The sequence below is a fragment of the Boleophthalmus pectinirostris genome, unplaced genomic scaffold (genome assembly GCF_026225935.1).
Source record: "Boleophthalmus pectinirostris isolate CB_2022bp ecotype Guang Dong unplaced genomic scaffold, ASM2622593v1 HiC_scaffold_15, whole genome shotgun sequence".
Lineage (NCBI taxonomy): Eukaryota > Metazoa > Chordata > Actinopteri > Gobiiformes > Gobiidae > Boleophthalmus > Boleophthalmus pectinirostris.
This window is the reverse complement of record NW_026571070.1, coordinates 1512754-1538326: the sequence shown is the minus strand read 5'-3', so window position 1 is coordinate 1538326 and position 25573 is coordinate 1512754. Positions and strand designations below refer to the sequence as shown.

The window sequence follows — 25573 nt, the reverse complement described above, 5'->3', positions numbered from 1 at the left end:
GTATAAGTAAAAAAAAAACTTTGAAGTAAATGTATTTAAACCTCTGTAAACTAGTCGAGAAATTCAGAACTGTCGTGTTTTTGTTTTAATTATTTAATTCAAATAATAACTGTATTTGTTTTTTCCCAGAATGCCGTCTGAGGCTCAGTCGCAGGAGCCGCGGGACCGAGGCCCGCCTCCTGTCACTCGGGCCGGACGCAGCGCATTATTGGCTAAAGCCTCCACAAGCCCCGCCCCCGAGAGACGCTCCCGGGGACGTCCTCGCAAAGATGGCCGCTCCGCCGCGCCCCCATCACCGCCGCCGCCTCCGGTCACAAAAACCAAGAAAAAGTGAGTCTCAGATATTCTAAAAACTGACATCTTTAAATGTGTGAGTGAAATAAAGAGGACAGAGGAGGGACAGAGGAGGGACAGAGGAGGGACAGAGGAGGGACAGAGGAGAGGACAGAGGAGAGACAGAGGAGAGACAGAGGAGAGACAGAGGAGGGACAGAGGAGGGACAGAGGAGGGACAGAGGAGAGACAGAGGAGAGACAGAGGAGAGACAGAGGAGAGACAGAGGAGAGACAGAGGAGAGACAGAGGAGGAGACAGAGGAGAGACAGAGGAGAGAGGGAGACAGAGGAGAGACAGAGGAGAGACAGAGGAGAGACAGAGGAGAGACAGAGGAGAGACAGAGGTGCAGAGGGGGACAGAGGTGCTGAGGTTTGATGTGCAGGAAACGGGAGGCCTGCAGGAGCAGCTCAGAGCAGGTCTGTGGTTTCACTCGGGGGTGGGGGGGATGGGTGGTGGTGGGTGATGGTGGGTGTTGGTGGGTGGTGGTGGGTGGTGTTTGGTCGTGGGGGGGAGGGGGGGACTGGTGGTTGGTGATTGGTCGGTTGTCGTCGGTTGTCATGGTGAAAGTGCTGTTTCCTGTGATGCCCTGTTACCTGTGGTTCCTCTTTGGCCCCTGTCGCGCCTGTCGCGCCTGTGTTCCTGTGACTGTTGTTTTGTTTGTGTGCTGCCGTTGTGCCTTTGGGCCTGTGCGTGATGACGAGTGTGTGTGTGTGTGTGTCGTTCTGTTTCTCTGTTCAGACTCTCAGTTTCACATAAGAAAATACATGACGCAGTAACGCTTGTTTGTTTTGACAGTTGAGTTGTGCAAATAATCACTTTTAAAGCAGCTCTGTGGAACTTTCTGGAGGCGGCACCTCACCCGCCTGTTTCCATGGAAATAACAAAAGTAAAAACATGGTTAGATGCTGCACGATGGAATATTATAACCAGATTTATAGTCTGTTTTATAGTCAGGTTTGTGGAGATGCAAGCCGCTCACAGGACGTGTGTTTTTTGTGTGTGTGTTTTTGTTTGTTTTACTGCGCTCTAAAAAGATCATTAAACTAAACATGACTTTTTGTGTAGTTTGGGCTAAAAGATTCCACAATGGAGCTTTAATTATGATTTTATTACACAAAAACACAGTTATTTTAAAGCCACAGGTCTGATCCATCATCTCTGCTGGTCGGTTTGGGTTTTTACTGGAGCAGAGTTTTAACTGTAACAGAAATATGAAAGTTTCAGTCTCTGTTGTTTTTAAGACGACAAAATAAAATAAAATAGTAAATTGGGATTCGTCAGGTTTCACTTGTCCTCAGCTGCTCCACACAGAGACACTTTAACTCCTGAACGAGAAGAGACCCTCAGCCTCCGCCCGCCGTGCCGGGTCTGTGCTGGGGTGGGAGTGTGTGTGTGTATCTCTGTGTGTATATGTGTGTGTGTGTTTGTATCTCTGTGTGTATATGTGTGTGTGTGCTGTTTGAATATAAGCCTGATTATTGGGCTCATGTATAATGCAGCTGTGCAGTGGCTCTGAGTGCTGCTGCTGCTGCTGATGCCTGTGGAGCTCTGATGGTATTTACCTACATGCACAAACAAACGCACTCACACACAAAAGCAAGCACGCATACACAAATGCTTTCGCACAGAAACACACAGACAGTCCTTCAGGGCTGTGGGGCTGAGGCCGATATTTGCACACTTTAGTGCATCAGTTATCGCCTTAAATCTCCGGCACAGACCGATATTTAGTTTTGTCCGATCTGCTGCCTGAAGAATCCACATGAAGCAAACACACAGACGTGACTGCGGCCGTTTGTGCGTCTCCTGAACACTCACAGAGCTGAGCTGAGTTTACACATTTACGTTACATCATTTAGGGGAAAAAAATCTATACGGGCCGAGCTAATCGGCCATGAAAAAAAACACATCAGTCGATCTCCAGGTAAAATGTGTGACTCCTGATGACAATAATATTTATTTCAGATTTATGAATCTTTCGAGCTCATTTCACTCGGCCTTTTTCTGGTGAGTGTCACTTTGTGTTTAAACGGCCGCCACGTCTCATTAGTCTGACCCAAGGCAGCTGTGAGTCACAAATGTGTCTGCAGTGTGTGACCGAGGAAGAAGAAGAGGAAGAGAGGGAGGAAGAGGAGGAAGAGAGGGAGAGTTTTGTGTTTGGAAATACTGAAGAAGAAATGACCTTTTGTTTTTAATAAATGTTGGTTCTTCAGATAAACCCACAGACGTCGCTAACGCCGGTGTGTGTGTTTTGTGTGTGTGTGTGTTTTGTGTGTGTGTTTTATGTGTGTGTTTTGTGTGTAGGGGGCGCAGTCGAGGCCGAGCGCAGGCTGAAGACGAGGAGAGTGTGGACACTGCAGAGAAGAGCCCCGCCCCAAAGACAGGTGAGTGCAGGTGCTCTGAGACAGGTGCATCCGGACAGGTGCAGTCTTTAGTCCCTGACGCTCTGACCTCGTGTTTTCCAGAGGTGAAAGAGAAGGCGGCCGCGCGGCGGCGCTCTACGTCCAGGAGGAAGTCCCAGACTAAAGACGGTCCCGAGTCTCCGGCCCCGAGTCCGGAGCCTGGGCCGGCGCCGAGCCCCCGAGCCCGGACGCCCACGCTCGACCCCGGGCACGACCCTCCGGACAGCCCCCCTCGCTCCCCGACCCCCCTCCGCCCCGCGCAGCCCCGTTCCCATGGAGACGGAGGAACAGGAAGTAGGCGCGTCCATGGACATCAGCCCCGCCCCCAGCCCCTGCTCCAGCGCCCCGGAGACCCCGCGGCTGGAGGACGAGGACGTGTTTCCTCTGTTCCAGCACTGTCTGTCGGACGAGTCCGCCTGCTCCCCCACGGCGAGCATCGGGGACGCCACCAAACAGTGAGCCTCAGACGCTACAAGTATATAAATAAATATGTTTATGTTTATGGAATAATCTGACCCGCGCCGTGTGTTTGTGTGTGTGTGTGTGTGTGTTTGTGTGCGTGTGTGTGTGTGACGCAGTCTGACGCAGTGTGCCTTCTGCCTGCGGGGGGCGTGGGCTCCTCTGGGCCAGGGTCCTCTGGTCATCTTCGGACCCACTCCCGGCTACATCCCTCTGCACGTCCTGAACAGCCGCGCCTCGCCAGATCGCCACGGCGACTGTCACGACCACGTGTACCGCGAAGACGAAGCCGCGTCCATGTAAGCCCCGCCCCCTCTGTCCTTTTATGGGTGTTTCCAGAGTCACATGATTAACCTGTGTTTTGTGTGTGCAGGTGCAGCAGTCCAGAGCAGAGCGGTATGTCCCCGTGTCCTTGTGTCTTGTGTATTTTATATTTTATATCTCTGTGTATTTGATTATTTCTTTAGTGAGGGGTTGGGTCAGGTTTATTGTTTAGGTATTTATTACATTTTTTATCACACAGTTGATTCTTCACAGTGACATCATCACTCTGGGTTGTTCTGTGTATTTTGTATCAGTTCAAGAGTTTTTGGTCCTGTTTAGGAGAGGAAAAGGTGAGATTGATTCACTGAAGAGAGGGACACAGCACAAAACAACTCATCTGATGTAGTTTCAACTAAGTCAGCTCTTTCTGGTCAGACTGTGTTAAAATAGAACTCAGATTAAGTCTAAGAGCTTCAGATGCAGAAGCTTCAGAAGCAGTGCTTACCGTTAGCTCCACCCCCTCAGAGACTGTTGACGTCATGAGCTGCAGAAGATCAGTATTGTATCGGTATCGGTTTAAATGTAGATGAGCACTTGAACTCTTCTATTTAGTTTGTTTGGAGTGAATTTGAGTTGATCTGAAGTGTGTGCTGCTTCCTCAGAGTCTTCCTCAGAGTTCGTGGAGCAGCTCGGAGCCATGGGCCTCCCCCCCGACGTGGACGCACACGCTCTGTTTGACCCCACAGGTCCGTCACACATCAACACAACATCCCAGCATAACAGCATCACAACATCACCTCTGACTACACATTTACCCAGTATATTTACACCTGTGTATGATTATGTAATACTGTATAAACCCTGTGATTGTGTGTGTGTGTGTGTGTGTGTTGGTGCAGGTCAGTGCTGTGCCCACCTGCAGTGTGCGTCCTGGTCTGAGGGCGTGTCCCGAGGAGAGACTCAGTGTCTGCTGTACGTGGACAAGGCCATCGACGCTGCATCTAAACAGGTATAACTCCACACACACATGTAACTCCCCTGTAGACGTTTAAATCCACATGTTACACAGATACTCCAGCTCTTTTGTGTGTTTTATCAATGCATAAATCATCAGACTGGTGATGGGAGTGGGTCTTAATCTTTTTGGACTTGAGGGCTTGGTAAACGCCGCTCCTGTGTGTGCGTGTGTGTGTGTGTGTGTGTGCAGGTGTGTGTGTTCTGTCGTCAGTTGGGGGCGTCGCTGCGCTGTCGGGAGGCAGGGTGTGGGCGGACTTATCACTTCCCATGTGCTGCTGCTGCATCGACCAATCAGGACTGGAGTCAGAGGGTCACATGGTGCTCCAGACACGCCCACAGACGTATGTCATTTAAAATAAAAAGCACATGTTTGATTTAAAACGTATAGTTTATATTTTCATGTGTCATTTTCCACCAAAGTGAGATCATCACTTTAAACCTGCTGCTCCTTGTGTCCTCAGTCCCCGTGCAGTGCGTGTTGTGTTCTCGAGGCGCTGATTTTAGCGACGTTGGCGGGGGTTTGTTGATGTGCTGTTGCTGTGGAGACCATTACCACGGCGACTGCCTGGACCCGCCCCTCCAGCCCTCGCCCCTGAGCCGCGCCGGGTGGCAGTGCCCCCAGTGCCGCGTGTGCCGAGCCTGCGGGTGAGTACCTCTGCATCTGTGTGTGTGTCTGAACGCTCTGTGTTTGTGTGTGTGTGTGTGTGTGTTGTGTGTGTGTGTGTGTCTGAACGCTCTGTGTGTGTTTTCGTGTGTGTGTGTGTCTGAATGCGCTGTGTGTGTGTGTTTGTGTGTGTGTCTGAACGCTCTGTGTTTGTGTGTGTGTGTGTGTGTGTGTGTGTCTGAATGCGCTGTGTGTGTGTGTGTGTGTGTGTGTCTGAACGCTCTGTGTTTGTGTGTGTGTGTGTCTGAATGCTCTGTGTTGTGTTGTGTGTGTGTGTGTGTGTGTGTGTGTGTGTCTGAATGCGCTGTGTGTGTGTGTGTGTTTGTGTGTGTGTCTGAACGCTCTGTGTGTGTTTTCGTGTGTGTGTGTGTGAAATGGAGATTTATGGCTGAAAAATAACACCGACCAATGAGCTCCTGCGTTTCACAAGCAGCACTGAAATAAACGAATCTGATTGGACGGTCATATTTGGCTCAGAATGACATCAGTCTGAAAAAAATTACAGCATTATGGAAGTTAATAATAGTAATAATTTGGTGAACGTTCAGATACAAACTAATATGTGATGTATTTCCTGACCCAACCTTCCCTAAACCGGTCTCTCTCTGTGTGTGTGTCTCTTTGGCTTTGTGTGTGTCTCTTTGGCTTTGTGTGTGTCTGTCTGTGTGTGTGTGTGTCTCTGTATGTGTGTCTCTGTGTGTGTTTTCAGTTTGCGAGAGGCGGGCAGTCCGTTGCTGGTGTGTGAGCGCTGTGATAAGACCTTCCATCCACACTGCCTCAGCCCTGTGCTCCTGGAGCCTCCCTCCAGCGGCTGGAGCTGCAAGGTCAGACTCTCACACCGTTTACACTCAGCTTCTGTTATTCAGCTTCACACACTCTGGAACACAAGGAGGACGCTCACCGTTACTCGAGTACAAATACATTTACACGTACAGACGGTCGAGATGAGATGGTGTAACTAAAGCTGGGCACTGTAGTCTTTGAGTCAAACACAGTTTTGTATTATTGGCCTAATAATTGTGTTTAGATTAAAAGGATTTGTTTAGGGCAGCAGCAGAAAGGAGGAGTGACAGAGTTTGCTGAAGATTTGTTATTTTTTTGGTGTTTATCTGTAAAAAGCCACACTGATCTCATGATTCACAAGTTGATTCAATTGATCAGTTTGATTATAACTTGAGAAATGTCCAGCGCTTTTGTAAAACGTACATCTCCACACATTCACAGAGCCAGTGTTGAATTCATTACATTTGCCACGTTTACATGAGAGCTTTAAGTCCGAATAAAAATGAATTCCGCTTTAAAAAGTCCATGGAAACACTTGATTCCAAATGAAACTTAACAGTGAAGTAAGTGTTTGGTTTATTCTGATTTTAAAGCTGAATGAATTTCGTTCCTGGATCGTGTTTGTCGTTTCTTCTTGTTAAAAATAATGCTGGTGCTTCATGCTCTTTGTGTCGTCCTTCGATCCGGCTCCTCCAGTCCTGTCTCGGGACTTTGATCCACGTATCTTTGGATTTGTGAGCGGGATGTGGGAGTGGGCTGAGGTAGAGCAGCCTCACACTCACACAATAAAGTTTGGATCATGTTTGTATCCGTGGAGTAACGACAAACCCAGATTACAGAAAAGCCGGGAGCAGCTGAAGTGTGTGTTTTCTTCCCAAAGACGTAAATCCGTTGGCGTCTCTGTCCAATCAGAACCTCCCCCACCCCCCAGACGCTCAGACACATTAAATAAAGAACATTTCAACAGTTTAAAACGAAACAGCAATTCACTGTTGGAAACTCCAAGAGAAGAATATTTTAATTTAGAACTATTTAATTCAGAACAGTTCATTCGGGATTAAAAAAATGTCATGTAAACGTGGCCAATGTTTGTTTTTATTCCTGTCAGAATAATTTTATTATCCCATATTTGCTAAATACTTGTGTGATATTCTAGGCCTATGAGTTAACCATTTATGTACTACAATTCTTTGATTTATAATGTACCAATCACTTGTCACTTGTTGAATAACCTCTGTGTGTTTGACAACTGTGTGCAGTGTCCTATCGCTCTAGTGAACCTCGAGATGATTGTATCAAATGTATAATTTTTATTAGTGGCCAGGTCTGTTCTCCAACCACAACATCTGGGAGGGCATCTGACACAACACAACATCTGCACATTTAACTAGAAACATGTGACCTGCCTCCATCTCATACAGAAATACAATACAGAAATACAAGAGGACGGGAGGGCATCTGACACACAGGGACACGGGAGGACGGGAGGACATCTGACACACAGGGACACAGGAGGACGGGAGGACGGGAGGGCATCTGACACACAGGGACACAGGAGGACGGGAGGACGGGAGGGCATCTGACACACAGGGACACAGGAGGACGGGAAGACGGGAGGGCATCTGACACACAGGGACACAGGAGGACGGGAGGACGTGTTTTTGTGTTTTTGTGCGTCTGCGTCCGTGTTTGTGCTGTTGAAGTTCACGTGCGTTTGAACCGTCCTCCTCAGAGCTGCAGAGTGTGTCGGCGCTGCGGCGTGAGGTCATCGGGAGCGTGGGCCAATCACCCGTCTCTGTGCGAGTCATGTGACCCAGTCCAGCCCTGTAGTCTGTGTGGAGACGCCCCCGACCTCTACTCCCCGCAGGACCATGTGACCTGTATCAGCTGCCTTAGGTACGTACGTCCGCTGTTACCACGGCGACGCGGGAAGCAGACGAGAACGGTTTAGACGACCCGAGAAATATTTACAGCGCACGTTTGACGGAGTGTGTGATCAGTGCGAGCGCTCAGAGCAGATCACCTGTTGGAGTTTCAGATAAGTCTGGTCTTTCTGGTCAGATTGTGTTAGAATAAAGCCCAGATTAGTCTCAGACAGAGCAGTGCCTCCAGTTAGCTTCAGGCCCTCAGGTAATGTGAATGACATCAGAAGAAAAGTATCAATACACTTTTTTTTTCACAACAGTTTCAAGTGTCCAATGTAGGTTTGTGGAACTTCCGGTTAATGGTTTTCTGTGTAAATGTGTGTGTCAAAATGTGTGTGTGTGGTAAATGTGAGTCTGTGTAAGTGTGTGTGTGTAAGTGTGTGTGTGTAAATGTGTGTGTAAACGTGTGTGTGTGTGTAAATGTGTGTGCCAAAATGTGTGTAAATGTGTGTGTGTGTGTGTAAATGTGTGTAAATGTGTGTGTCAAAATGTGTGTGCCAAAATATGTGTAAATGTGTGTCAAAATGTGTGTGTATAAATGTGTGTGTCAAAATGTGTGTGTGTGTGTGTGTAAATGTGTATCAAAATGTGTGTGTGTGTAAATGTGTGTTGTATTTTCCAGCAGCTTCACAACTATTAAAAGGAGAAAGACAAAAGCTTAAAGGAAACATCGAGTCACATTAGTCACACAACAAACTCAACTCATGTTCTGATCCTGGAGACTTTCACATTCAAACTGCACAAACCTCTGTGTCTGTGCAAATCTCCACATCATCAAATCCATTTTTAATTTGAATTGTAGAATGAGTCTGAGTGAACAAGTTCCTTCTGTTTTATTCATGACTTGGGTGAGCACTTTTTCAAAATTCTAAACTGGGACACGCTCGGGTTGTGATGTTTGTTGTAAATAAAATAGTAAAAAGAGAGCGGAACATTGTGGATTCTCGTGTCAGTCGTGATATGAGGGACGTATTTTTGCTTTACGGTCATTTACAAACACAGTTTTCTGTATTTTGGCCAAACAAATGACTAATCTGATCCCCGCCAACAGTAAGAAGGAGCATAGATTGTCAGGAATTGCGATAGTCCAGTTTTAGTCCTGGTTTAGTCTTAGTTTAGTCCTGGTTTAGGTCAGATTGGTCAAAAATAGAGACATCTGGGACATTTCTTGTATAAAACTGAGACAAATCAGTGGTTTTGTATAAATCTGCAGGGACAGAGAAACAGGCTCAAAACTGAGACTGTCCCAGCGTAGATGCGAGGTCTTAAAAGTTTAAAAAAAGTCTTAAATTTCATGTTCTTAAATTAAAGCCTTAAAACATCTTAAAATATGAAGTCCAAGTCTTTCACAAAGGTCTTACATTTCATTAGCCTATGTTTTTGTTTACTGAACCGGGCTGTGGTGTGATGTTAAACGGAGAGAGGGAAAAAAACAACAACATGAAATCATGCGACGTGAATGAACGTCTAATTTGGAGAATGTGCAAACAATACTTAGTTTGTCTTGTTAGTTTTAGAAATTATTGTTTGGCCATTTTACAAGCAACGGATACCACTATAAATTATTCTGAACGAGACTTTATAATAAAAGTACTTTTTGTTATGGTCATTATTCAAATTCGACATAATGGGTGCGATGTTGGTCTTAATTTTCATTTTTAAAAAGGTCTTAAATTTGTAAATTTGGGTTAATCAAACCTGGGGATGCCCTGCGTCCCGGGGAAACGAGGACGTCTGGACACTACTCATAACGTTAGTTGAGTTTGTTGTGTGTGACTAATGTGTAAAGTTTTGTTCTTTCTTCTCTTGATCGTTGTGGATAAATTGTTCATGTTAGAATGTTTCTCCTTTGTGGAGTTTGTTGGTTGAAGATTTGGTGATGGGGCAGATTTATGAAACTGCTGGAGAATAGGCGAGTTCTGCAAACCTACGGAGGGACACTAACGGCTGTTGAGAAAAAGAAAAAGGTCGATTAACGCTGTTAGAGTTACCATGGTGACACAATGCTCACGTGTGACTGTAATTTTTACTTCTTTTACATTTGGAACTACAACAGGTGAGGTGATTTGTAGATGCCAGTAAACAAAAAGAATGACATTTTAATTTAACATTTAGTGAAAACAAGGATGTCAATATTTTCTTGTAAACAAAATAATCCACCTCTGTTTGAATTTCCAGAGCAGATTTTAACTGTGATTGCCTCGGTGTTGCAGGAGTGTCCATACAGAGTGCATCGTTCAGGCTGGAGAGGCGAGGTTGGGGGCTGAACCTTACACGTGCGCCATCTGCAGGCCACGGGCGGAACTGCCTGGGCCGACCACTCCCCACAGCCCCCCAGCCGCCACCGTAACCACCCCCCCAGTGTTAACAGAAGAAGCTCCGCCCATTTCACCACCACCACCACATCATCACACGCAACCTCCTCCTCCGAGTCCAAAAGACCACAGTCCGGTTCGACAGATCCCTTCAGAATCCCCAGAAAGTCCGGAAAATGTGGAATTTACGCAATCGCAGCCCGGTTCTCCATCAGCGCTCCGACCCCGATCCCCAAGCCCCTCGCAAAATGTTCTCACAGAAGGTCAAACAAGAGAAAGTCCGGTACCGTTTGAATCAGAACCTTCAGAAATCTCCCGACCGACTCCCGATACTGTAGAACCTTCAAAAGTCTGTCAACCAACCCCTTATCCTTCAGAAATACAAGAACGCCCCGCCTCGCCATCTCAAAGTCCTCCTCTGGAAGAAGTAGAGACACAAGTTGAGCTTTCGAATGATCGCCAAACTGGTTCACCATCCGCGGAGTTAAGTTCTGGAGAAAGCAGATTAGATCCAGAACTGGTAAACCTTCAGGAACGGCTCTCGATATCAGAATCTCCTTCACGAAGCCCGAAAGAAAGCGGTTTGAAAGATGAAGACGATTCCACACCAGTGCACCCGCCTAGTCCTCAGTTATCACCTCAACCGAGTCAGCTGTCGGAAAACTCTGAGCCATTACAACCTGAGCCGATGGAAGTTGGGCAAAGCGTTTCGGATTCTCACCCCTGTAGTCCACGGTCACCTCAGCCCGCAGAACATCCACAGAGTCTGGACCAGCCGGAGCCCATGGAGGAGCAGCAGCAGTCTCTTCCACCGAGCGTCGAAATGCCCGAGGAGAGCCCGAAAAGTCCAGACTCAAAAGATCAGGTCGTAAATCTGGAAGCAGCTAACGTCGAAATGCGCTCGCCCATCCATCTCACAGAAGCTACGGAAATGGCCACGAGCCCCAAATCATCTCCGGAAGATTCTCACCGCGAAGACTCATCAGAACTGGATTCCGCAAAACTGCAAGAAAGCCATACGCAAGCCGACCTCGACGCGACAGATCGACGGACGGTGGACGACGATTCAGGCGAGGAAATGGAACAGGAAGTGACGCTACCGGTGCAGCGAAGTCCAATCGCGGAGGAGCAGAGCAGTCCTTCACGTTCGGGTTCCGTCGGGGAGGAATACAAAATGGTGGTTGGCGAATTGCACGAAGAAGTATCAACCGAAGTTCAAATTCAGGGTAGTCCCAAATCTCAAAGTGAACCGCGAAGCCCTCAAGCCGAGCATTCTGCGGAAATTTGCCAAAAATCGGACGAAAGCTCCCCTCCTCAAGCTGAAACGGCGGAACCGCAAATCGAAAGCGGCCCGCCTAGCCCTCCCCGAAGTCCTTCTCCTCCTCCGCCGCCGACACTGGAAATGTCGCTAAACCTTGATCGTGAATTGCCTGAAAAGACTGAAGAGGACGTTTGTACACTGGAAAAGGACCTGTCCGCCGCCCCCCGCTGGTCCAAATCGCCGAGCCACGCTTCGTTCCACTCAGCGCCATGTAGCCCCGCCCAGCCCCTCGCCACGCCATCGCAATGTAGTTTATCTCAACCCGCGAGCCCAAAACGAGTCAACGTGACGCACCCGCTCCAGCCTTTAGAGCTCCGAATACCAGATTTCAGCAAAGCGGGCGTCGGTAAATCTGAAGAGGACCGCGCACCGCCCCCGATCCCGTCGCAGAGTCCCGATTTTGAAAGCCAAACACTGGAAAAATTGCCTTCAAGCCCCGGCGCGGTGGACCTACCTGAAACGCCCGACCAGGAACTCCGAGAAGAATCGACAGCTCAAAGTAGCCCCAGCCCCGCCAGCCCCGTCGCACCACGAAGCCTTAGCACTTCAGCAAAACACAGTAGCCTAACTTTATCACCTTGTGCTGATCGAAGCGGAGACGCAACGCCGCCGCCGAGCCCCGCCCGAACGCTCACCCACGCCAGTCCCTTAAGAGACACTGAAATGCCTGCTAGCCCAATGCAGTCGGACGCCGCCGTCATCGAGGCGAGCCCCGCGTCCCCGCAGCCGGAAGACATGGAAGTAGACGTCGAAGAAGAAGATGAAGAACCACAAAAGGAAGCTAGCCCCTCTCTTCACAGCCCGGTGCAAATAATCGACTCAGAAACTGCCATTTTCGCCGAGGTTTCTGATGTGACCCACGCAGGAAGCTCTGAAACAGCCCCCACTAGCCCAGCGCCAACACCAGCGAGCTTTAGTCCTCCACACTGTAAGTCGCCAGAGGTCGGCTCCGACGGCGCATCTCAAAGTGCAGCTCAAATAGTCCATAGTCCGCCAAGGTCTAGTCCTGCTGGTCTCGCTAGTCCTGTCCGCACCCAAAGACAGTTTGAAGGTAGCCCCGCACATGCTACTGAACCCAGCTCCCCTCGGCCCGGCGAAAATGTTCCAGCGGAAAAACCCCAACAGGCTGCGGCTACCGGTGAGACTGAAGCTACTTTGAGCCTTAATCAGGGAGAGCGGAGTCCGGTTTCACCTTGTAACGATGAGGTTTCTGCGACGGGAAGTCTCGAAGCTGAGGAAACGCATCCTGAATCTCCCAAGTCGCTTCCAGACACGTTAATGGTCAGCCCCGTCAGCCCCGTCGTTATCCACGCCGAAGCCTCAAGTCCGCACCTTAGTCTTCAAAGATCTGCTAGTCCCGTCACGCCAACATCGCCAGTTCATTCTCCAAAATCGCCAGTTCATTCTCCAAAATCGCCAGTTCATTCTCCAAAATCACCGATTCATTCTCCAGAATCGCCAGTTCATTCTCCAGCATCATGTCCACCGAGTCCAGAACCTTCTCAGCCCGATCAGGACGAGGTGGAGATGCAGAGTTCCAGCCCCAAGTCTGAAGTCCCCATGTCTGCGAGTCCCGGTGACAACGTTCCTCTTGATGAAGCTAAAGTTACTCCAGTCACAAGCCCCGCCCCCTCCCCCCAACACGACCCGAGCCCCCCGCAGAGTCCACCGCCGACCGAGGCCACCCCCGTCCCCTCGCCGTCCAGGTCTAAGGCGAGTTCTGCTGCAGCGAGCCCGGCTCATTCCCCGGCGAGCGAGGAGGCCGGAGCGGAGGCCGGAGCGGAGGCCGGAGCGGAGGGGCGGCCTGGAGCGGAGCCTGGAGCGGAGCCTGGAGCGGAGCCTGGAGCGGAGCCTGGAGCGGAGCCTGGTACAGAAGCTGTCCCCGGTCCCGTTTGTGATTCTGTGACGACTGAAGTAAACACTGTCGAGGAGGAACTTCCTGTTTGTGAAGAGCCGCTTCCTGTTTCTCGATCTCAAACTCCGCAACAAGAAATGGAGGGAGTGGAACCAGAAACTGCATCGTCAGCAGGTGAGTGACTAAACTGCATGTGACACTCTCAGGCTGGAAAACGTATCAGAAAATAATTATTTTAGTCGACTGATTCATTTTTTGATCAGTTGATAAAAAGTCAAATAATAATTTCTACTGTGCACTGAGACGTTTATAAACCTTTATTTGTTTAAAACTGTAGAAATGTTCAGACTGAAGTAGAGCCCGACCGATATATCGGCTGACCGATATATCGGCTGGCCGATATTGTCGGCCGATATGGGCACCTGGATACATATCGGCTATCGGCCGATATGCTTTCTGATATGGGCCGTGGGCATGTTGTACCTCGTTATAAAGCTTAGAATCTCTACATTCTGTTCATTTAATCCAATTTACAGACAGATAAATGTCCTCATATGTGGCTCCGCATCAGTATTTATCTACGGTGTAATTTGTCTGTGTCTGTGTCCGTACTGTCCCTGAACACATCACAGAGTCACGTCACTTCACACACGTGTGTTTGTTTACACCCGCAGCCGTGCGCAACACTGAGATTATTTTCTTTTTATGGACAATCGGTTTGAGTCTGGATTAAAAGGACATTTATTAGTGCAGATTTGTGATGTGGGAGGAGCCTGTGTGAGTCTGAGTGTTGGAAATATGTCGACTTTGAAGCTAGTTTAGGTTTTGTTAGCGATTAGCTGCTGTAGCTCCCGCACATAAACAGGCTGTTTTCTATTGGTCTATTGTAAAGTGATTATATTGGCCGTATATTTGTTACTGGACCAGCATTGATATGTAAATGAGCTGTGAATAGACGTGTGAATGATCCACATTTATGCATATAATTAATTGCCGCGGTGCGCACGTTTTTACGGCTAAAGGCTAATAGCGGTAGTTTATTTACTAGCTAGTAGTGATGGGTCGGTCATGATCGAAGCGGCTCTTAGAGCGAACAACGGGAGCCTGCTTCTTATTGGGAGCCGTGTTTTCTCTTTTTCTCACTTTTTCTCTTCATGCCGCATGTCGACCCGTAGTTTGACAGCAGCAGTGGCTAAAAACAAAACTTTCAGAAATCTGCGTGTGCATAGGATAAAAAAAAAGTGCATATTTGGCTGTAGTTCAACATAAAATGAATAAACCAGGACTAATCTTGGGCTCGAGTGAAGGAGAGAGATAGAAACCGAGTCCTGACACTCGGTCCTGGTTCAGTTCTGGTTTAGTCCTGCTTGCAGCAAAACAATCTCAAGAGTCTCTTGGGAGCCGAAAGAGCCAAAAAACTGGAATCCCCATCACTAATAGCTAGAATGTGATGCAAAAATGCCATTAGGCCAATCTACTGTCTGTAAATATGACATAAAGAGTCAGAATAAAAATAAATGTTGCCTAAATAAACCCAATTTAGAATCCACTAGAGCCAAACCTAAGTTTTTTAAACAATTCAAGATTTACAGTGAATTTTTACATCACTAAATATATCGGCGATTATATCGGCTATCGGCAGCTCCAACTCCCATTATATCAGTTTCATATCGGCCACAACAAAATCCATATCGGTCGGGCTCTAGACTGAAGCCTTTTCTAAACTCTGAATATTTATATATAAAGTCCATTTGTTCTTTTGAATTTTAATTAAGAACGAATAACAATAAAATGGGAAAACTGTTTATTTTTATTATTCCGTTTGTTTATTTTTACAGTTTATTTTTATTATTTAGTTTCAAATAAAAAAAACAAAACAAAATTATTTTCAATATATAATCAAAAGTTTATTTAAGTTTATTTAAGTTTATTTGTTCCTATTTCAATTTAGATTTTTTATTCTCTGGTTTATTTGAAGTTCTGCTTTTAAAAAGACGAACCTGAAAAATCGTTGCAGTTTTGTGACAAACATGTTTCTTCTTTTATAACGACGCGTTTAATTTCACGTCTTACAAAGTCGTTGTTGATCGATGGTGAGAAACATTTGACTCTGAATTCACAGGCGACGCTGAGAAACAGAACTTCAGACAAACCAGAGAATAAAATATCAAGATTAAAATTAAAATTAAAATAGTCACTGAGGTCCGTGAACAATTTGTTCCTTTGAATTTCAATTGGGAACGAAAAACAATAAAATGGCAAAACACTTTGTTATTTCATTTTTCTGTCTTAGTCAAACAAAAAAACAGATTTCGACCTCTAATTTCCAATATTTAATTTAATGTTTATTTCAAACAACAGCAATCAAAAAACAGTCTCGGTGCCCGTTTTAATTTGGATAGTTTATTCTTTTCTAGCAGCAAAACTTTCGGGGCAAATAAACCAGAGAGAATAAAATATCCAAATTAAAATAATCACAAAACTGTTTTTTGATTGGTGTTAACTGAAAAAAACTTTAAATAAAATATTGGAAATAGAGGTTGAATTTTTATTCTTGACACTAAAATGGAAAAATGAAACGACAAACTGTTTCCCATTTTATTGTTTTTCATTCTTAATTGAAAATCAAAAGAACGAACGGGACATGGACCAAGGACTCGCCTGAAAAACATGTTTCTTCTTTTTATAGCGACGCCTTAGAAAGTCACTGTTGATCCGTGACAAGAAACAGGAAGCAGAGATAACCTCTCCTCTGAATTCACACGCGACTCTGAGACACTGAACTTCAGATAAACCAGAGAATCAAAAATATCTAAATTAAAATAGACACTGAGGTCCATGTGTTCTTTTGAATTTCACTTAAGAATGAAAACCAATAAAATATGAACAGTTTGTTATTTTATTTTTCCATTTTAGTGTCAACAGATTTTGACCTCTACTTCCAATATTTAATTTGGTGTTATTTGAAATAAACTTTAATCAAAAACAGTCAGTGCCTATTTTAATTTTGATATTTTATTCTCTTCCAGCAGCAGAACTTCTGGGGCAAATAAACCAGAGAGAATAAAATATCAAAATTAAAATAGGCATTGAGATTGGTGTTATTTGAATGTATTTATTATTTGGAAATAGAGTTCAAAATCTGTTTTTGGTTAAAATTTTCTTATTTTAACAGAAAACAGAAATGGTTCTGTTTTTGCTAAAATGGAAGAATGAAATAACAAACTGTTTTCCTGTTTTATTGTTTTTCGTTCTTAGTTAAATTCAAAAGAACAAACAGCACATGGACATAAAACTCTGGAAAAATTAAATCAAAATGCCAAAGAATAAACTTTCACTGTTTTCCATGAATTAAAATTATTTTCATATTTATTTGTTTTTATCATTGCAGACCTGAAGTATTATTGTTTACAGTTTTTTGTAGGTTGGTTTTTGTGTTGTCCTTCAGTGAATGAAACCTAAAGTGCATCGTTTTTTGCAGTTTCAGATGTTCCTGTGGTGGAGGAGCCTGATGAGATGGAGCTGGACGTGGACGTGGAGGTGGAGGTGGACGTGGAGGAAGTGAGTCCAGAAGAACAAATGGAGACGGACGAGTTCACACCACAGACTGAAACGAAACCAGATCAGGAGGACGAGACGGAGCTAAGGACGGAGGAGGAGGGAGGAGACGAGGAGGCTTCAGGAAGGACAGAGGAGGAGCTTGCGGTCAACCTCCAGAGGGCAGACGGACCGGAGGAGACGGGAGATGACCTTCTCAGGGTGGAGAGAATAGACCAGGAGCCTTTTGAGATGACCGAGGAGAAGGAGGAACATGAAGATCTCCAGAGGATAGAGGGATCGGAGGAAAAGATGGAGGAGGAGCCGTCCGAGGTGGAGGACAATCTGCGGAGAACAGACGAGAGGGAAGAACCTGGTCCACAAAGGATGGATGAACAAGAGGAGCCTTCAGTGAGAGAGGTGGAGGTGGACGTGGACGTGGAGGAGGAGCGACAGAGGACAGAGGTGGAGAGCAGACTCGAAAAGGACGAGGTGAAGGAGGAGAGCAGGCTCGAAGAGGAGGAGGAGGTGGTGGAGGTGGAGAAGAGTCTAGAAGAGCAGCAGGAGGAGGAGGAAGAAGAAAAGGAGGAGACTGGTCCAAGTGAAGAACCAGCAGAAGAACATGAGGCAGATGTCAGACCTCAGAGTCCTCCAGCAGGTACGAGACCCCAGAACCAGCTCCAGATGAATCTGTCCAGAAGTGTGAGCACGTTGTATGTAGTCATATCATTTAATAGAAAGTAAATCTCAGGACGTTTACGTTGACGTCGCTGCTCTGTCTGGAATGTTCCGCAGTGTGACATTAAACAGCTCCACTTTACATTTATTCAATCACAGGTGCAGGATTTACGGCTCAAAAACACCTTCAAAAAACAAACATTCCGACGGGTCTGACCTGGAACTTGGTCTGGTTTGGTCTCTGTGAAGATAGTAAAGGTTTAATGCCGTACTGTGGAACATTTCGGACAAAGTAATAATATCTCCATGGAGAAAAAAAACACGTGACGGAGCCTCCACCAGAAAAGTTCCACAGTTAAATCCAGTTAATCCAGTTCCCCAAATGAGAATTAGGGCTGAGAATCATTAAGAAGTTGCCGACACGATACACACCTCGATACCGTGAGATTTTGATTCGATACGATATATTTCAAATCGATCTGATACGGTTTAATTAAAAAATAAAATAAAAATAGGCAAAGTCTTGACTGTGACACTAAGTCTGTGTGTTTCATATGAACTTTGCACAAGAAGTTGGTTTAACAAACATTTTAGTCATCAGAACAGTGAAAATGTCAATGTGTCGCATAAACCAGTTTCCTTCCTCTGAACAAACAACAAAACTGGAGCTTTGTCACAAAATCATTTAGTCAAATAAACCAAAAAATCCTCTTGGTGATATATCGATACAGCAGCCCACGATATCGATACCAAATCATCACATTGAATGATATTTTTGCACACACCTGATGTGAATTGTAGGTTTTTCAATTAAATAGTGAAACATTTTATTATTATTGTGATCTTATATTATTCCAGCCGTGAAGTTTGTCTCGGTTTTGTTTTGTTTTAGTTTGAACTAGGGGTGGGCGATATCTCGATATTTTAAATATATCGTTTTTAAACTTGATATGGATTCTGACATATCGTATATATCGATATAATACTTATATTCAATTTTGATTTCGCCGCTTCGCTTGTTTGTCTTCTCTCTTGTCGCCTCCACCTCCCTGATTTTGTTTGCTCATGTCTCGTTCACGGTTACTTACTGCAGCCGTGAACGCCGAAAGTTGGTGCCAGTGAAAAGCTTCAAGCACCACAAAACTTTTCCACCATTTACAGACAAAACCATCAGCAGCACATCCTCATATTCCACCGAGTCGTGTCCTTTAGCCCGAAAGAAGCTGAACGAGCTGAGCTGCATGAGAAGTGCTGTTTATGCAAATGAACCATGCGCTTAAGTTTCGTTTCTGTAAAATGTAAAACACATTATTATCTGAAACGGGCTGATGTGGCTCTAGAGTCGTTATGTTTTATATATTGTAAAGTTTAGCAATGTAAAGTTTATTTATGCAGAAGATTTTAATGAATAATCTGTTGCAGTGTCACTTGTACAATAGTGTTTGGAATCGTTGGGTTTGATCTGCAGTGGATTGTGGGATTAAACCTCAGAGCTCCTCACTGCTGGAACATGGATCTATTAAAATAAGGAACATCCTGAGCTTCTTCTGCTAAATCAGCTCATGGTTCTGGTTTGGAGAACGGAGTTAATGCAGAGATGAACTTGTGTTGAGTTGTTTTATTTATGAATGAAAAGAAGGAAATATGTATTATTTCTTTTATTTTACAGTTAAATAATTATTTATGTAATTAGGTTTTTTTGTAATCTTAAATGTTCCTACATGAACTGCCGACCTCTTACACTTCAATTAAAAAAAAAGACCTTGTGGAATTTGGCAGATTTGTTTTTGCAGTTTTCAGTTTTAGGGGGTTATTTTTTCCTGTACAGATATCAAGATATATGTCGTATATCGAGATATAGCAAAATATATCAAGATATATTTTTTGATCCATATCGCCCAGCCCTAGTTTGAACCATAAACCAGGTCCAAACATCGGTTTAAATGTGCTGACTCTTCTTTCTTTTGTCTTCACAGGAATCCAGTCGACTCCAGCCCCACCAGAGGAGCACCACTCACCCCCTGCCCCTGCCGCTGCCCCTGCTCCTGCCCCTGCCTCCCCCTGCCACTCACCCCCTGCTCCTGTCTCCCCCTGCCACTCACCCCCCTGCCCTGTCTCCCCCTGCCACTCACCCCCTTGCCCCTGTCTCCCCCTGCCACTCACACCAATCTCCGTCTCCCCCAAACGCCTCAAACATCTCTGCCTTATCTCCTCCTCACTCCTCTCCTCCCTCCACCTCTCCACCTGCGTCCTCCCCTCCCCCGACCACATCCTCCCCTCCTCCTCCCCTCCTCCCTCCCTCCTCCTCTTCTCTTCCTCTCTCCTCTCCTCCATCTTCCTCTCCTTCTCCCTCCACCTCTCCAGCCGTATCTGCCCCTCCCCCGACCTCATCCTCGCATCCTCCCTCCTCTCCGCCGCCCTCGTCTCTTCCACTCTCCTCACCTCCTCCCTCCACTCTTCCACCCCCCTCCTCTCCTCCTTCCTCTTCTTTTCTGCCCTCCTCTCCTCTCCCATCCTCTCTTCTGGCTTCCTCTCCTCCTCCCTCCTCTCTTCCTCCCACTTCTCCTCCTCCTTCCTCTCTTCCACTCTCCTCGCCTCCCTCCTCCTCTCATCTGCCTTCATCTCCCCCTCGTTCCTCACTTCCACTCTCCTCCCCTCCTCCTCCTCCCTCCTCTCCTCCCTCTCCTCCTCCCTCCTCTCCTCCCTCTCCTCCTCCTCGTTCTCCCCTCACCAGAGCTGGTTCTCTGGAGGGTTCCTTCTCCATTCTCTCCGTGCAAAACGAACTCCCCGCCGATCACGAAACGCCGCATATCCAACACGATCACGGAACGCCGCAAATCCCACATGATCATGAAACGCACGATCAAGAAATGCACGATCACGTAACGCCGCAGATCCCTCTCGATCAGAAAACGCCACAGATCCCACATGATCATGAAATGCACGATCACGGAACATCACAGATCCCTCTCGACAGGAAACATCACAGGAAACATCACAGATCCCCTCTCGATCAGAAAACGCCACAGATCCCACATGATCATCAAATACATGATCACAAAACGCCAGAGATCCCTCTCGACCAGGAAACGCCACAGATCCCACATGATCAAGAAACGCACGATCAAGAAATGCACGATCACGGAACACCACAGATCCCTCTCGACCAGGAAACACCGCAGATCCCTCTCGACCAGGAAACGCCGCAGATCCCACATGATCATCAAATACATGATCACAAAACGCCAGAGATCCCACATGATCATGAAACACTCGATCAAGAAATGCACGATGAGAAAACGCCACAGATCCCATATGATCATCAAACGCACGATCACAAAACGCCAGAGATCCCGCTCGATCAGGAAACACCACAGATCCCTCTCGATCACGAAACGCCACAGCTCCCACACGATCACAGAACGCCACAACTCTCACTCGATCACGGAACGTCGCATATCCCACACGATCACGACGAGGAAATGGAATCCACGGATCAACTCGAAGAACCCACAAATCACGAAGCTGAACCCGCCAGTGAAAAAGAACCAGCGAGTCCGGAAATCAAACTGCCCAATCAGAATGTTTTTAGTGAGAGCGAAGAAATTAAATCCACCAACGAGAAGAATTTAGAAGAAGAATTTAAAAATCATGAATCAGAATCGACAAATCGGGAAGAAGAGCTTTTAAAAGATTCCGAGATGGACGACAACTCCTGCTCATCGATGTTGGACACCGACCAGTCACGGAGCTCGTTTGGGAATGTGGCCGTGGAAAGCGCCAAAGACGACCAGTCGGAAGCGCCGGAGGAGCTGGAGGAAGTTTCGGAAATGGTCAACGAAAAAGAGGAAGAACTCGCGGCGTCTGAAACCGCGCTGAGAACAGACGAGAAGACCGACCGATCCGAAGACGGGGAACTGGACGAGGAGTTTGAAATTATCCAGAATGAAGAGGTCCTTAAAATTCAAGAAGAAATGTCGCAGCAAGAAAAATTATTAGCTTGGTCCAGAAGTTCAAAAATGGAAGAAATATCCCAAAATGTGGCTTTGGAAGAAGTGAAAGAGAGTGAGACTTCCCAAACGAAAGACCAGGTGGCGGAAAATCTGGAAATATTTGAACAACAGAAAACGGAAGAGATGGAAGAAACGTGTCCTAAAATTACGGTCGAGGAGGAGCCTAAAGAAGCAGCAGAAACTGTCGATGACGTACGAGAAGCTGGTGCGACTGAAGAAAGCGCCGAATTGAAAACGCAAGACAAGGTGGAGGAGGAAGAGGAGGAGATTATTACGGATTGGGAGGAGCCTAAGGAGAAAAGTCCAAGACATGACCAACCAGAAGTCACAGCTTTGGAACCTGAAGAGAGAAGCCCGAAGAATGACCAAGCAGACGTCACGGTTTCGGTTTCGGCGGAGCAACAAAACGAGGCGGAGCTCACTCAACTGCAAGACAAAACGGCGGCGACTGAGGAGGAGGAGGAGGAGGAAGAGACGATGGAAACGGTCGACCGATCAGAAGCAGTCTCGTTAAAAGAGGCTGAGGCAGGTCTTGTCGAAATGCAGGAAGAAACGACGAGGAAAGACGACGAGGAGCCGGAGGAGCGTCGAGAGAAACCTGCCGCGGCAACAACGGTCGAACAGTCGGAGATGGAGGAGAGCGCGGAGGGGGCGGAGCTCGATGAGGACAAAATGGCGGACAAACCACAGACGCCTGGAGAGGTAGGACTGTCAGGATATGAAAACTGAAATGAAAGATTTTGAGGCTCTGTATTTTTCATATTTTTGTTGCAGTGGTGGAGAGGTTTCTGCTGTTTTTAGAGTCATTTCCAGGACTAATTATTTGTTCATTCTTCCGTTTATCTGATATTGGTTATGCTTTTTAATCAAACTGTATTTAAAGTTTTCATAATACTCTATTTTCTGATTTGTTCTAATGTAGTTTTCTCATCACAAACACCTGGAGTTGTGCTTTGTTTCATTCACGTTTAAAGGTTGACATCTCATTCACATTATCCATAGAATTTGTCCTCCGCAAATAAGGACCTCAGTTCACAAAACGGCGCTTTTAATCCAGTTTTTTGAGTACAGCATTTTCCACATTATAGGTCACGCCCTTAAGATTCCAACCCCATCAAAAAACGACCGCGCACCACAATCCTGAGCGCCCCATACACGAATCCACTCGGGTGTCCCAGTACGGCTTCAGTAAACTACAAAGCCGCACCACCCATAGCGCACGCAAACACACACGGAGCAGACAGCGACCGCACAGTGAAACACACCCACAGACACACTCATCACTCCACACCGACGAGGAACGGAACGGAGGAACGAACCGAAAAGGCGAGTGCAACGTGCCGCTTCTAGACACGACTGAACAACTGAGTCACTGCGAACACGCCGACAATCCGTTGGTCCCAGACAGCACCTCCCTACACGCCACAACTGAACAAAGCCCAGAGTCACCGTGAACAAACAAACAAAACCACTCACCCATCACACTGTTGGGTTTCCTTTAATGTCCCACGCGGTTTATTTGTCAAAAAAGTTCGAAAATAGACCATTTAATGACAGTGCGCCTTATAATCCAAAGCGACTAATAGTGTGGAAAATACGGTAGTTTAAAAGTAAAAAGGTGGGAGTAGTTCCTCACGTGTGTCTGTTTACGGATCGAGCTGAAGCTGCAGATTCTCCACAGTGACTCCACTTCCCCACCACTTTATCTCCAATCTTTTCTGCTTTAAAAACCCTGGATCTGAAGTTTTGCTCCACATTTCACAATTAATAATCACACAGTTTGGACTTGGATCTAAACTAGAAGAGCAGAGTCTGATCTTTGACTCTTCTGAGTCTGGTTTTTACAGCTGACATGATCGTGCTCACAACTTTATATCCCATGGTCCGCAGACAGATCCTGCTGCAGTCTTTGAGATCGGGGATTTAAAATCTCACCAGATTCTCCTCGTGTCTATGCTGTGCGCTTTTGTCGCACTTATAAAGATTGTTTAAGACAAAAAAATCCTGAAGTGTATGACGACCTTAACACAAAAACCCTCCAGTTTTAGGCTGAGTTCTTCTCTCAAACAGAAAACACTCTGTTCCACCTTGTGATGTCATCATGTGGTAATAGAAAATGCTCTACTGTGTTTTTAAACTCCACACACCTTCAGTAAAAAAAAAAACATCATTGCAACCCTGAAATTGCCGATCTCTACTGAACTAAAGGGAAAAGGAACTGTTTAAATTTATCAAGCAAAAAACTACTGCGCTATGACATCACAAGGTGGAACAGAGCATTTGGAGCTTTGGAGATGTAGACAGACTCATAATAAAGAGTTACTCAAACATGTGAATGAAACAAACACAACTCCAGGTCTGTTTTTGAGGAAGGAACAACAGTCAGTTTTGTGTGATGTTGGACCTTTATTTTATTTTTTTCTGTCAGTGTCAAAGTAGTTTGAGTATTCTCGTTGACTGTGACAGGTCTGTGGAGCGTCCGGAGTTTTCCATGAACGACGAGGAGGTCGGGTCCGTGGACATGTTTGAAGACTCTCAGGACAAAGAGGAGGGAGACTCGGACCTGGAGGACGCCGTGAGCCCGGTGCTGGACCTGGACCCGAGTCTGGACATGGAGGTGATGGCTCTGATCTCGTCCGCGTCGCCGCCTCCGTCTCTGCTGGCGCTGTCGTCGCCGAGCCCCACGCTGCTGATGCCCCGGCGGGGGAAAGGCCGCTCGGCGCTGCGCTCGCTCCAGTCCGGCTGCAGGGCGGAAGACGACCTCACGGCGCGGCTCAGGCAGTCGCCGTTCTCCACCGAAGCGTCGCCCGAAAACTCGCCGACGCGCCTCGCCCTGACCCCGCCCCCTCTGTCGCCCCTGACAACATCGCCCAGCAACAGAGAGAGTCCGCCGCTGTCCAGGGTACGGGAATCTGTCCTTGAGTATAATACAGTTTCAAGTGTTACTCACAAACAAAAGCCATGTTTACATCAGAGATTTAATTCCAAATAAAAATAATTAAATTCTGAATAAAAATGAATTCCTCTTTAAAAAGACCATGTAAACACCTCATTCCTAATTAAAATGATTATTGGGAATGAAACTTAATTCTGACGTAAGTTTAAAGCTGAGTTTAGTTGACGGATCCCAAACCAAAACGTTACACCGTTAAATTCTGCTCAAAAGAAAGTTCCACTGAATCAGAATCATGAACCTGTCAAACTAAAATGTTCTGTTCTCCTCCACAGCCTCAGGTCACTCCCACCGTCATCCCTTTCACTCCCAAAATCGGAATGGGGAAACCGGCCATCTCTCCTGGACGAGCGCGAGCCAGACAGGTACAGGTCCACGCAGGTCCAGGTGCAAGTCCACTCGGGTGCAGGTACAGGTCCACGCAGGTCCAGGTGCGTACAGGTACAGGTCCAGAACCACTCAGGTCCAGGTCCTCTCAGGTGCAGGTCCAAGTCCACTCAGGTCCAGGTACAGGTACAGGTCCAGGTCCACTCAGGTCCAGGTCCTCACAGGTAGAGGTCCAGGTCCAGGTCCACACCCACACAGGTCCAGGTCCAGGTCCACACAAGTATAGGTACAAGTTCGTCCAGGTCCAGTTGCAGTTTCACATAGGTCCAGGTCCAGCTGTTAATCTTGAATTCTAAATAATCTGCAAAAATAGCTGGAGTCAAATCAGACGTAATTCTGAATATAAATTATGTAGAAGAGGACGTAAGGAAAAACATGATATAATGATTGACAGGACATAGGATTATCTGAATCAATAATCAGTATATTAATTAGGCCTGTCACCATAATTACTGCACAATCACTCCAGACAGGACGGATAGAACAATCATGTGGGGCTCAGTTTTATTGATTTATCGCTTGTACCTTTTTTTCTTTGGGACATTTTTGGATATTTCTCAACAGTATAAGATTTCAGCTGAAGCTTGAATTGTGAACTAAAACACAACTCATGTTTTTTAATAATATTGAACATTTAAAGTAATTTTCTGAGGGATAATTCTGCTT

At 46.4% G+C, this 25573-nt stretch overlaps 3 protein-coding genes across 3 annotated transcripts in view; all 3 read left to right on the top strand.

Annotated features, from left to right (window-relative positions):
• Nucleotides 1-130: 130 nt before the first annotated feature.
• LOC110166935 (histone-lysine N-methyltransferase 2D-like) lies at nt 131-19847 on the top strand (the record flags this gene model as incomplete). Its single annotated transcript, XM_055151209.1, has 14 exons — nt 131-330; nt 2639-2718; nt 2843-3191; nt 3315-3494; nt 3569-3591; nt 4122-4205; nt 4359-4468; nt 4667-4817; nt 4938-5121; nt 5850-5964; nt 7656-7819; nt 10062-13513; nt 16821-17534; nt 19531-19847. Coding segments are annotated over exons 1-14 (6123 nt in total), but the record flags the coding sequence as incomplete, so codon positions are not given.
• Nucleotides 19848-20546: 699 nt separating this feature from the next.
• On the top strand, nt 20547-24611 carry LOC129408170 (probable serine/threonine-protein kinase kinX). Its single transcript, XM_055151208.1, has 4 exons — nt 20547-22269; nt 23458-23525; nt 24034-24469; nt 24603-24611. The coding sequence occupies exons 1-4, from the start codon at nt 20686-20688 to the stop codon at nt 24609-24611; spliced, it is 2097 nt and encodes a 698-aa protein (XP_055007183.1). The 5' UTR covers nt 20547-20685.
• Nucleotides 24612-24862: 251 nt separating this feature from the next.
• Nucleotides 24863-25573, top strand: part of LOC110166930 (histone-lysine N-methyltransferase 2C-like) — a 72537-nt gene continuing 71826 nt past the window's right edge. Inside the window, 1 exon segment of the mRNA XM_055150998.1 lies at nt 24863-24885. The gene's annotated coding sequence lies outside the window, so the exon portion shown is untranslated.

Coding starts and splice junctions, on each gene's coding strand:
- LOC129408170 (XM_055151208.1), top strand. CDS start 20,686: ATGCACGATCACGGAACACCACAGATCCCTCTCGACCAGGAAACACCG. Junction 22,270..23,457: donor AACCACAGACGCCTGGAGAG/GTAGGACTGTCA, acceptor CATGGTCCGCAG/ACAGATCCTGCTGCAGTCTT. Junction 23,526..24,033: donor ATTCTCCTCGTGTCTATGCT/GTGCGCTTTTGT, acceptor TGACTGTGACAG/GTCTGTGGAGCGTCCGGAGT.